Source organism: Accipiter gentilis, chromosome 17, assembly GCF_929443795.1.
Source record: "Accipiter gentilis chromosome 17, bAccGen1.1, whole genome shotgun sequence".
NCBI classification, from domain to species: Eukaryota; Metazoa; Chordata; class Aves; order Accipitriformes; family Accipitridae; genus Astur; species Astur gentilis.
In genome coordinates this window covers 25,896,588-25,909,916 of record NC_064896.1, presented here as the reverse complement: position 1 = coordinate 25,909,916, position 13,329 = coordinate 25,896,588, and the positions used below count along the sequence as shown (strand labels likewise).

Sequence of the window (13,329 nt, the reverse complement as noted above, 5' to 3'; positions counted from 1 at the left end):
TGGCGTAACCTAAAGAAAGGAAAGGATTTCCAAATCGCGGTTTTATTTGTCAGTCATACATAGGTAACACACACTATATTATATTCTACAGTACACAACTTCTGTCTGTAGGTGTTTGTTTGCTGCTAGTTTCGTTACTACTGAAGCCGTAGGAAAGGAGGTTTGGGCTTCTTTTTCCCAAACACAAGTGGAATGAATTAGGAACAGCTTAGGACAGCTTGAAATAGCTCCTTAATTCAGAGTTATATCGGGTTTATATCATTTTAGTCCTTTAATTTCCTATGAGAGTTCTTCTATCTTTCTTTCCCTCTCTCCCTCCCCAAGTCTTGTGACATTTCATGGTGGTTGTTTTTTAATTTTAAATAAATGTTAAAGTTCATTTTGGAAGAACTGTTTGTTTTTGCAGGTATACTCCATCCTCCCAACTCCGTAATCAAGAAGATGCAAAAGAATGGCTGCGATCCCATTCAGCAGGAGGACTTCAGGATACTGCTGGCAATTCTCCATTTTCATCTGGATCCAGCATAACATCACCCTCTGGAACTAGATTTAACTTCTCACAGCTCGGTGAATAATTATCTGTTTGGATAATCACAGCAATACGTTGTGTGTCTTGAAAATAGCGTATTACACAATATAATTTTCTTTCAGCAGCTCTGAGTCCCAGGTTCAACCTCAGGAAGCACTTTCACTGAAATGAGTGTGACTAATTAGCATTATTATCTTGTATGCCCAAAGGTGGCATACTTGCAGTTACTCTTTTGAAAATACTTCTCTGGGAGTAATCAGATGCCTTAATTTAAATTGCAAGCTATTCAGCAGAGCTGTTTGTTAATATCACATGTTGGTGTGTTTAAAGGACTTGAGACATTGCCTACCTGTTTAGTAATATTGCTTTAAAATCCAAGCATATTACTTACTATATGTGCAATCTAAGATATTTTATCTTTGTATGTATTTTTCAAGTGGTTTGTTGGAAGAGTGCACAAAGCTCCGTCTGAAATAATATATAGAAGTCAGAAAAATTTTAAGTGAGAAAAAAATTCCATTCATTCACTTAATTACGTTGATAAAAGTAAACACTTTTTAAAGGAAGAAAACAATAAAAGTTGATTGCCAGAACCCATAAAGCACTGCAGATTTTAGTTGACCGTATCAGCAGTTGAAATAAACTAATTTAAAGTGCTCATCTCTGGCGTGAAGATTAAGTGTTACTTAGCTGCCTTTGCAATTTTTTTAGGTATGTAAATCAATCCTAACAGTGTGTGTGTGTGTGTGTATATATAGCCTTTAAGTTAAGTGACATTTGGAAAATACTATGTCGAACAGATGTTTTCTGTTTCTTTTTGACTTTCAGAAGCCCCTCCATCTTTTCTAGAACAGGACAGAAGTAATATGCAAAATACTTAAGCCTATACTTGTGAACTTCTTGTGTTGTGTGAATTTGCAGCAGCGTACGCCGTCACTTATTTCTAGTGCGGTTTTGAGTTGCAGCAGTGACGTTTTAGAGCCTTTCTTTGAGTGCGCTGAAAAGAAACAGATTAAATAAACAGCTTTAAATAAACTGGCACTTAACAAAATCTCAGCTGAATATACACAGTGTAATTATATTGCCAACAGCTAACAAACTCATGAGAGTTCATGAAAGTACCTTAATGGTCAGAAAAAAAAAAAAAAAGAAAAAGGTGTAGTTTTAGGCCCAGAAAGTTAACTCTTTATGGAGAATATTGAAGATTATGTACATTTATAAGCTTCAAAAGCTATTTGACCACAAGAAGCAATTAACAATAAAACCCGAAGTATTTTTCTGTGTTCTTGAGAAAAGAGCTTGGAGATACTGGAGTCAAGAGAGGACACTGCATTCAATTTAATAGCAAATGTTGATAATGAAAGTTGAGCACCTTTACACTGAATTATTCTATCTCCTACAATAGTCTGTATCAGCTGATGGTGTATATAGAAACAGGCAATGGCAGCACACCAAGAGGAACCTGCCAGTTGAACAGCAATTTTGTTGTTCTCTTATTTCCACAAATCAACTAGTTCTTAGTAAATAGCAGGTATAATTTTAGCACAAAAGTTCTTTAAAAAAATGTGAAACTGGAATAGACATTTTGTACTCTAAACACTGGATGAGAGAGCATTGGCTTTTGAGGCAAAATGGGTATTTTGTAATTCTTAGGACCTCATAGTGGAAAGAAACAATTCTGAAATATACAACTGTTAGGAAACAAAAGCTCTTAAAATCTGTGACGTAAATACAGAGAAAAATGTCATCTTCTGGGAACTTGAAGGCTTTGAAGGAGATGGTTCGTAAGGCCTGTTCCATATAGGCAAAATACTAGTTTAAATTCCTTCAGGCATTTTAGTCCTTTTTGAGGAAGGACTGTTCCAAATTAAATGAGGGTTAATTAGTTCATGCCTGCAAGGTGTTAGTGAGTTGACTGAGCTTGTCTGTAGAAGCATAGACATATCACCCAGTGTTCAAAATGACCTTATGTACTTGAGTTTTCTCATTCGCTAGCTTGATTTGCATACCTCTTATTTGAATTCATTGAATTTAGAAAAATAATGAAGCCTGGAGAGGATGACATCAAAAATATGTGTCTTAAAGAAAAAAAAAAAAATTTTTTGGTAGCTGCACAAAAATTAGGTATGAAGATTTGTGGTTGCGCAAATAAATTGGTTTTTATTCTTCACTTTATAGCGAGCCCAACCACTGCAGCCCAGATGAGCCTGTCAAATCCAACCATGCTACGGACCCACAGCCTTTCCAACGCAGATGGTCCTTATGACCCCTATAGCGATACGCGCTTCAGGAACAGCTCCATGTCCCTGGACGAGAAAAGCAGAACAATGAGCCGGTCTGGCTCTTTCCGCGATGGCTTTGAAGAAGGTCAGTAAAGTGTGTGATGGTGCTGGAAGTGATCAGAAGATGGCATTCTCCCATAAACCAAGTATAAATTTGGTGCTTTTCAGTTCAGCGTAGGGGTCCTTTCAGAGCACAGTTTTCTCAGCGGTAGACAAAACTTAAGTCCTCATCGTCATTGTTTTGATGACACTCATTGAGTGATCCTTCTGGCGGGACATAGGAAAGCATGTAAGGGTTGTACCTAGGGCATCACTCTCCAAGAAATTGTCTAAGCACATCCTGTGCTTCATTTTTAGTGATCTCAAAATGGCTGTAGTTCATGCTTGGATTTAGCATATTAAAGTGTTTGCTTGACGAGGGCTATTCTCCTGAACCTGGGCTTCCACACTTCTGTTTGTAGTATAGATAACTGATGTCAGCCACGCTGTTGTTTCTATCCCAGTCAATTTTTCCAGCATTTAATCTGCATTCAAATTGTCTTTACTTTTCATTTCTGCTGAACGTCCCGAGTTGATATCACACCGCTTCCACAAAGGGACCCGAGTAATTCTTCAAAACATCTAGGCTCTTCTTTTTAATTCTTTGTCATCTTTTCAAATATGTAATCATACCTGATAAAAGAAGCCCATGGCAAGAGAAAAAGTAATTTACTTATAAATAAATGATTAGTTTGGTTGCTACTGATCAAGCAACCGTACGGCTGTAGCAGCAGTAGCTACGAGCACACGTTAAAACCCTCAAGTGTTGCACTTGGAGAAGTCAAGCGTGGGGTGAGCTCTGGGAGTGATTCATGGGAAGGTCGTAGGAAGCTCTTTCAGCATTAGCTCTTTGAGTCTTAAACCTCCTTTCTGGCAAGCTTTGGGAGCTTGGTTGGCTATGAAGTGCTTTATCCCTACAGGTCACACAAGCCTTTGCTGGCTTGCTTCCTCCACCGCTGAAGACCTGCACTTGCGCTTACTCCGCAGTATTAATACCAGTGCCCTGGTTTTGCTGCTCCCCTTGGAGCCAGACACGCGTGGGAGCCACACTTAAGTGCTTGTAGGGGCTTTTAGGAGCCACAGGGTGCCTTCCTGGAGGTACTGGTTATCTCATTCATTTTCTGCCATTGGAAGAGGTAGAAAATTCATATTGGATATGGCTCCAGAAGGATTCAGGGCTAATTCATTATTGAATTTAGCCAATCTAACTGCGTTTCATGTAATTGTATTTTAGCGGCCAATGGCTGAGGGTCTTCATTGGGGGTTGAAAATTATTAGAAGAACCCTGTAGGGCTGAAAACTGTCATTGCAGGAATTAACCATTGTTTGTGCCGTGCTCTCAGAAAGCTAGGTGGTCGTGATCGGTCAAAGATTGCCAGATACTTACTCAGTTGAATTCCGTTCTGTGACGAACAGTCCTGCTCTTACTAAAGAGTTCCATAAGACAGTCTGTGAAGGAGTTTAAATCACTGCATCTGCATTGCACTTAGTTGCTTTACTGAAAGCAGAACTTTCAGGGTTTTTTTGAAGACATCCTCAAAAAAATTGCGACCTTAGTCTTTCAATTGTGCTTAAGAGTGCAGCAAATCCATTTTGGCATGTTGGAGGTTACAGTATCTCTCATACTTCAGAAATTCTTGTCCAGGAGAGAGTCTATTTTGGAAGAATATTTAATAAGTATTACGTGTTTAAGAACGAACCTATTAAAAAAAAAAAAAAGGGGGGGGGGGGGAAGGAAGAGTTAGGTGAAATGTTCTACAACGTACTTCTCACCCAGTTAAAAAAAGTCATAAAAATGAAGTCCAAGAAAAGTCCACCAAGTTGTGGACTTCAAAGCAGTGGAAAAAGATCGCTTCTGTGTGTGAGGAAGGAATTTGACCCTACAATGGACGTGCTGAAGAAGTCCCTTTCAGATTTTCCTAAATTTTTGGCACCTAAAAGGATAATAATAGTTTACCAGATGGGATGAATGTTTAGGTGCAGTTTCTATTTTTGTCTTCAGGTTAAAGGTCTTCTGTCACTTCTCTGGCTGTACAGAAGGCAGGGATAGCCTGCTTAGTTTTCTGCTTGTTGTTAGCTCCTGCTTATTTCTCAGGGAATCAGCAAGTGGTTCCGAATACAGCATATGTCTTGTCCTGTGCTTTCAAACCTGCGGATCTAGTTCATCTTCACAGAATGAGAGAATAGATGAAAAAGTATGAATACATCATTCAGCTTCACCTTGAGAGAATAGATCAAAAAGTATTCTAGAAGTAAAATTTGTGGTTAATGAACAAATTGATTTTATACAATCAGTGTCAATGAAGCATAAATCCAGGTCTTAAGTAAAGCTTACCAATCTGCTGCTTAATTATTTATTAGCACAGAAGATTACAAGACATTTTATTCTTATTAACTTCAGCAGGGCCGGGTTTTATTCTTAAAAGCCTTTTTTTTTCCTTTTGTCTCCATCGTGTGAAGTACAGTCATGTTCTCTCACAGCGAGGCATGTAGGTCGAAATGTTAGTCAGCCTTGCAGAACATAATTCTTTTGACAGGAAGGGTTTCAGGACTGGGGAGGTGCCAGCAGAAACAGCCTCCAAACTATCCAGAACTTCAGGGGGAAAAAACCACAGCCAAAAACTGAAGTGGTCCCTCGGCTCTTCAGTTTCCCCACTTGCCTGGCCATCAGTCTTCCCCAGGAGCTGTGCTGCCAGTGGCTCCACCCTGACACTTCAGCCTCCTAGAGAGAAAGGAATTAAATTCATTGTCGTGGGATATAAATTTTGATTCCTTTCTGCGCTACTGCCTGCAATACGTGTTGGTTTTTCTACTCTTCGGACAGCTGATCACAGCTAGACCGTTTCTCTTCTAGCATTAAAAATGATACATGCTTGCATATGCATTTATAGCGCTTTAAAATAATAGCTCCAAAACAATTTGGGTTTGTAGCCTGCGTGCAGATGCATGTTAACTGCAAAAACCAGGAATCACATCAAGAGCATAACTGCCTTCAGGCTCCTAATTAAATAGCCTTAAAGTAGCCATCTGCAGATACTTTAAAAAGAAGTTGCGCAAAAATATTAACTCCTTAGTTGTCCTTGAAAGTAGAAATCTCAAATTATATACACATTCAAACAATGCAGTGGTGCTGTTTTACGAGGCAGGAGTATGATTCCCAGAGTGATAGGTTCTTCCCCTTTTTTTGTTTTGAGTCGTCTTTCCTCCGTTAAAGCCCCAATGTGATCTTAAAAATTCCAGTTGATGCTAAGTCAAAAATGTGCGTGTCCCAATCCATTGAAAGGAGATCCTTTTCTTCTCCGGCCAGTTGGTGTGGTTGGTGTTTTGAATACGTCTCTAACTAGTGAAAACTGCACAAAGGAAGAATATAGAGAGGCAAACCAGAAAATAATATTATATTCTCTGTATGAGTCCATTGGTGGCCTTGTGCAATATTTCTGCGCTTTGGGCTTTCCATCTTGAAAAAGGCGGCCCTAAGGGCAAAATGCAGGTAAAAAGAAAAGTGAGGAGGAGATCTTAAGTGCGTAACATCTGTGATACGAAGAGAAGTTAATGGTAGAGAGGTCACAGCGACTATGAAAAATAATGGTCTGACTGCAGCTTCCATGTCAGGAATTTCCATCTGCTGATTCCCAGAAGATGCAAAGGTGTACCTGGGGAAAAATCACCGGGTATCTGCCTCCTCCTTGCATTCTTTTCCCTAAACATGCGCTGCGGTTGCAGCCAGAGATGGAGCACACAATTAGACAGACCCTGGGTCTGACTCACGCTAGTTATTTTTATGTTCGTAATGCAGTACAGTTCTTAACATCTAACTATAAAGATCATTTTAATTGAAAATATGATTAACCAGAAAAAGCAAATGGGTGTGAGTTGGGGTTTTTTTTGGTTTTTTCACTTTCTTGTGGGTTTTTTAAATTGTCTTAAATTCCTCCAGAAGCCAACTTAGACTTTGTTTACTTCTCTTTCCAGCCTTGCCTTAGGATATAATGTCAATGGGAAAGCAGAACCCATTTATTATGAATGTAGGAGAATTGCAGTAGGTAATTAGAGCAAAATGACAGCTTTTCTAAACTTTTTTTTTTTTGGCTGGAGGATTGATTTAGAGGAAAGAAGTGACTTAACACAATTTCATATGATTTGTATGAAGTTACCTGAATTTTGAATGAAAGTTTCAGTTAAATGTATTTTGTTTCTAAAAATAAAAATAAAGGAAAGGTAATTTTGCATGTTTCAGTAGCAGAAAGAATAGCTTCAGGTAGTTTTTTTAATAGCATAATCAAAAATAAAATGATGTTATATGTAAATCCTAACATCAGGGTGATGGTAACAACCTTGAGAATCAATGTATATGTATATCTTTTACTTGAATGTACGTTTAAATGCAAAAACTGCCTGAAACGGATTCTCTTCCAGGAAAGGTTCTGTAGCCACGTTTTCACTCTGGTAATTTTTCTATGAGAGAATGAACTTTGCCTTGAGAAAGAAATGTCATTGCTTTAAAGAAAGACAAAAAACCCTGCAGGGAATAGGGAAAGTTCAGCTCATCGATGCCCGTGATACGGCTCCCTTGTAGTCAGCCCAAGGAAGATACAGCTGCATTCAGAGGACAATTCAGAGCCCCAAAATTAGAGAATGGTTTCTTCCCTGGGTGCTCCACATCTTCTCCTGGAGCATCTGGTTACATAGTGGAGCTGGGTATCGTGGTCTTCTCAGGACATCTCCATCGTGGTCTGCTGCTTAAAGAAGAAAACCCATCCCCTCAATCTTACCGAAAACTGAGAATGAAGTACTTAGATTTACTTCTGTAATCTCTTCTGCATTTCATTTTATTTGTTGGTTTTTGTTTTTTTTTTTATCTTGAGTAAGCCCTTTTGCAAGGATCTTAAGATAAGCTGTCCAGAGAAATATTTGTTTCTGAACAAATCTTCATCGAAACTTTTCTTTTTAATCTTCTTGACCACACCTCATTTTGCCAAAAACCAAGTAGTATTAAATTGTTCAAACAGCTTTACCAAGTCAAAGTTTATGGATTGTATTACCTGGCCGTGCATTCTTCAAACCATACGTTATTGGTGCAATAATGTAATTAAGTTTATGACGGATGATGAAATTTGTGAAAGTATTTCTTCACTAGGCTGGTCATTGGCAGTGGATGATCTATGATGATTCCCCTGTGTGGTTACTGTATTTGTATTCACTGTGTTTCTTTTCTTTCCTTTAGTGCATGGTTCTTCCCTCTCTTTGGTATCCAGCACGTCATCTATTTATTCGACAGTGAGTATAACGAAATGAACAATTTGGGTTTACTAATCAAAACTATTGAATTGAGTGGTCTTACTGTGCTAATTATTTTTGCCGCTCAAGGAGGAGGGGGGAAAAAAACGCTTTTCATTTGATTGTGTTCTGAACGCTAGCTACGAAATAAGTGTTTATGTTCATAAAGATGCCTGTGGATGTTTAGCAGTATCCTCATTAAACACAGACAGTAATGGCCTAAAAGCAGCAATTTATTTTTTGAGTCAGTATTTTACAGCTACACTAAATAAGTTTTGCTACAAAGGACCTCAGTAGATCTGAGGAGATTTGAACTTCATTACTTAAGTTTAAAGTACCCCAAAATTTGCTGAATAAAGTCATTCCAGCTGTGTATTAATGATTTGCTACTAAAGAAGTAAGGGGTTTTAATGCACAGATTTTAATAATTCTGAAGAAGTTAGTTGTTCACTATGCCAGTAATATTTTCTCCAAAAGTACGTATTCATTCAGGGTATCTGATCCTAAAATAAGGCTTACTGGAGTTTGAAAATACAGGGGTTTTTTTTAACGCAGGTTGCATTTGCTTATTTTCTTCTAATAGTCTCACGAAGGATTTTCCATTTAAGCATCTACTATGGAAGACCTTGTAAGTTAAGACTATAGCTGTGCTGTAATGGGGGGGTGAGGCTGCAACATGCAGACCCTGTCTAGCCCGGTTTTGGTTTTTCTCTAGCTAGTTGGGACTAACTGCAGCAACGCAGGGGCACAGCCCACACAAGACTGTACAGAAGTATTCGGCACTGGTGGTTAATTCCCAGTGGCTTCACTGCTGTTAATGTCCAAGCTAGCCAGATTAAAGGTGGCTCGTGTATTCCTGGCACGCTATGATCACGGTTTGGGGGGTTTCTTAAACCCCAACCCTTTTAAAAAACAGTGGATAATAATTATTGCTGAAATACATGTTAATTGAACAGGATCGTCAATTGCAAATTCTTATGCAAGTACGGTGCATCTTCATGCTTACCACACATCCACAGCTGTAACAAGCGTATGTGATACAAGAGTACGTGGAAGAACTTGCTCTTGGAGCGTTGTGTATAACTACGAAGTCTGTCGAGCCAGTATAGTGTTATTTAGCATTATTTCACATACACGTTTCACCATTAGGAGGCTACATGTGTGACATGGCCTTAAGACATTGATAATAAATTGAAAATATCGCCTTTCATCATTGACCTTCCCTCAAGCAAGGTCCATATGAAGCCAAAACACATAACATATTGGAAGGATGGAAAACAGACCTTTTCCGCTGGGTTGTTGTTTATAACCCTGAGAGCCACAGGGAGAGTACTCGGCAGCTGCTGTCTAAGCTTCTGGTTTATGAGTTTGCTGCCCAAGCACGAGTGGCTCTTAATAGTGTGGTTTGATGGGTATAATTTTCATGGTGGCTGGTAGCAGACATGTTTACGTAAGGACGGTGGAGTCTGTAACTTCCTCCCATATACTTCTCTTTAGCTGATAACTTTGGTTAGAAACAAGCCATAATAGCCACAATTTTATCATGCAGACCACAACGGATAGTCGGTACATCCACTTTGCATCCCCATATAACTAGCTGTGTGTCCTCAGTTTTTCATCACCGCAGTGCCTAGGCAGCACCCAAGTGGGAGTAATTTTTTTTTTTTTTTTTTTTCACGTCACTTTGGAATGCAAAAATGTGACCTCCATCCCACGGAGTGCTGAGCATGGCAGGAAGGGAATTGCCGAGGGTCAGCCATGTTCTGTGACAGTCCTGGCTCTTCGGAGCCTCGTGGAGTCTCTTACGCGTGAAGCCAGGACTTTACCCTTCCATGGTTCATACTCGGAGGTGCACTGGGAGGCAGGCTGGAAAGGGGAGCCCAAATTCCTTCCTGCAGGAAGAAGTACTGTACAAGCAGCCTGTTTTCTTTTTTCCTGAAGGGTAGATAAATAAGGAGATTATCTTAGGTTGAATGTGGATGTGGGAATCCAAAATCAGGAACTGGCATCAGCGTTTTTGAAACGCAAAAAAACCAATAAATTGAAAAATTTTATAAATTTGTCAAGCTGGCCGTGTCATAATATCCTCATGTGTTTTCTTCCATTTTTATTTTACAGCCTGAAGAGAAGTGCCAGTCAGAGGTAAGAGCACATCATGTTTGACAGGCATAAATATTCTGTCAAGACACTCTGCGTTCCGTGTCTTGTTATTTTATTTCTCCGTATTACGGTGCAGTAAAGTGCTCTCTTAAAATATATAGATTCGCAAGCTACGAAGAGAGTTGGATGCATCCCAAGAAAAAGTGTCAGCTCTGACAACTCAGTTGACTGCCAACGTGAGTACAACTCTGAGAACAAACACTAACAGGGAATGCATTTAACGCACCAATTACCACCCCAGTTTTGATAAGTGACAAAAAGATTTCATGTCGGAAAGATTTCATTCAAGAGTTCGATGTCACGAACGTTCAGTTCACATTACCTACGTGTTTAAAAAAACAACTGCATGCATGTGGGACCCTTCCAAAAATAACATCCTCTGTCCTACTGAATTATAATATTCATTTGGCTTTATATATATGTAAACCATCTTCAGATCTTGAGAAAAATCATTGAAGACGGGGTCTTTTTTCGTAAATAGTGTCTTGCTTTGACATCTGGGTGGGATGAGATACAGATGATACAAGTTATAATTGGTAGGAATAAAAATTGGTAGAAACGTGGACTGAAATGCATTATCTTTTGCTATCGCATAAAGATGTGGGCTAATGGCACGGTAGGTAATAGTGGCCTAAGGGGCTCCGAGAACTAATTTAAAGTTATGCCTAAAGAGCGGGCATACCTGTTTTTTAACTAGTGTAACAATACTTCTGCTTGTTTCCTCTGCGGAATTTGATGAATATGTAATGTAAGACACTCGGGGAAAAAAAGATTTGGAAGCCAGGAGGTGTTCAGGCAACGCTATGTATGACCCTGAGCAAGTTTATTTGTGTGTTCTGTGCTGTAGTCACAGATAACAGAAATCTGCAAAACCGAAGCTTGGTAGAAAAATAAGCAATTCTAGAGTAAATAAGCTACAGATGAACAGTCCGCAAATCGGATCATACTGACATCCGAGTTTGTGGGAATCAATAAACATCAGAGCACATGCTACTGAAGAGGACGTTCCTGTCCATCAGCTCTCTGAATAGGTGGAATACGAAACTTGGTACAGTTAAGGACAGCTTTCATCTGAGCAGTACCACCTACTACAAGAAGGATTCAGGGGGAAATCTACTGGGGTGTTCACTGCAGGCATCACAGTGCTTCATCCAGCTTGCAAAATGGAAAAGGAAAACCAAGAACACAGTAGAGAAGTCAAATAAAAGGGCTTTGACTGCATGTAACCACTCGGTCCCTTTCCTAAGCAGGAAAGAAAAACTCTAAAAAAGTCTTCCAAAACCTAAATCTTATGTTTGCCTTTCATATACAAAGGGGACTGGATACATGAGTTTGTTCTCATCCGGAAGCTTCTTTTCCGTGTGAGACAGTAAGAACCAGATTCTCTTGCATACGCTTTTTTATCAGTTTGTTAAATAACCCAGCTTGTGTCCTTCAAACGGAGAACTTGTCAGCTGTGCAGCTTATCTAGCTCTGCCTTAGTTTTGTTGCATTCTTCTTCACGCAGTGTTGGGATTCAGTAGGCTGTTACTCAACACAGGAGTCAGCAGCGTGTCTCCAAGAGCAGCGAGTAGCCCAGGCTACCGTGTGCCTGCCCCAGCTGCCATTAAATTGCCCAAGAATTTGTGTATGGTTACTACTGCTGTCTTTGCAGAGAATAGTTCTTAACATACGCTGCTGCTGTACCTTACGGTTTGGTTTGGGGTCGTTTGGTTTTTTGGTGGGTTTTGGTGTGGGGGTTTTTCCCCCAAAAACAGTTAGCATCATTTCTTTTGATAATATTCCATTTTTGCTTCGTTCACTTTGCTAAATTTTAGGGTTGTTTTATTGATGCTACTTAAACTTCTTAGACTTGGACTTGCCCCTTATTTGTCCATAAATCAGCCACAGTCTGCTGGAGAGATGTTGCTGTAACAGTCCTAGTAATATGTTTCGGTCTTTAGCCACCTCTTTTCAGGGAACATACTCTTTTTCCATGTAAAAGGCCAGGTCTGTTCCCCAAAAAGTTAAGACTAATAAATGCTGATTGTTAAGACACTGCTTTATGGACATTTCCTCTACGCAAGATTTTTTTGATGAAATGCTTTTAACTTAGGCAATTTGAATTCATCTCTTTATTTAATTTATTATTTTTTTCCTGAATTTTCTTGTATACGCACTGCAGCACACTCTCAGGCCATCAGGGGCAAGAATTTGGAAAGGTTTTGCTCCAACTAGGAAGTGAAGATAACTCTTTTCGTAGCTCACTGAACAATTTCCACACAGGAATAATTTCAAGGTGCCTGATCTGGTTTTGAAAGAGCAACTTTTTCTTAAGGTTCAGGTCAAAGCGTTAGGGGTTTGTGTCCCATTATTAATCCGTGCGGTCCCACTTGCCTGTTTATTTTTTCCTTTTGCAAAGTATCGCTGAGGATTCTTGAATATCACTTTTGTTGCTCCCTGTTCATCCGCCCCACAGAAGCTTTGCAGTCTGTGTTTTTAAAATAAATATTTAGATCTTCATACATGTGTAGCTTGAGGGTTTAAATTACTTTTTGCTATTTTCTCACAGTCTCAGCTCTGCTTATTTTCATAGGGGCTGATGGGAATGAGAGATGAGCATCCCCATGTTATTGTACTGCTCATGTTTGTTTTCATTGTGGATGTGAGAACAGTTATTTAGGATAAGTCAGCTGTGAGCTGCCAATGAATAAGTCTGGAACAGCTCTGTGAAAGGTTTTGCTATTCTGTATATATTTAGGTGAGAGAATGTCCTTTTCCGCTTGGAAAGATTTTGCACAACTTTACTTGCCGTTGTGTGTATAAGTGTTATTTTTAATAGAGAAATAAAACATTATTTTCTATGGTTAGTGTAGATTATTATGGCTGAGACAAATATATATGGACCTATGCCTGTATTCAGTTATTTGTGCACATGCCTATACATATACATGTGTATCTATAACACAGTGCCATGTCATGGCACTAGAAACATAGTTCCCTTTTATCAAGTTCCTTTCTATCTTCTCAATCTACTTTTCCTTCCTGTTACTTCCCCGTCAT

At 39.2% G+C, this 13,329-nt stretch overlaps 1 protein-coding gene across 4 annotated transcripts in view; it reads left to right on the top strand.

Moving 5' to 3' along the window:
• NAV2 (neuron navigator 2) overlaps window positions 1–13,329 on the top strand; it is a 231,546-nt gene that overhangs the window by 191,799 nt on the left and 26,418 nt on the right. For all 4 annotated transcript variants that reach the window (XM_049820690.1, XM_049820689.1, XM_049820688.1 and 1 more), the window contains 5 exons: window positions 407–567; window positions 2,708–2,896; window positions 8,075–8,127; window positions 10,246–10,269; window positions 10,389–10,463. In XM_049820690.1, the coding sequence (XP_049676647.1) occupies window positions 407–567; window positions 2,708–2,896; window positions 8,075–8,127; window positions 10,246–10,269; window positions 10,389–10,463 (502 nt within the window). The remainder of the gene's footprint in view (window positions 1–406; window positions 568–2,707; window positions 2,897–8,074; window positions 8,128–10,245; window positions 10,270–10,388; window positions 10,464–13,329) is intronic.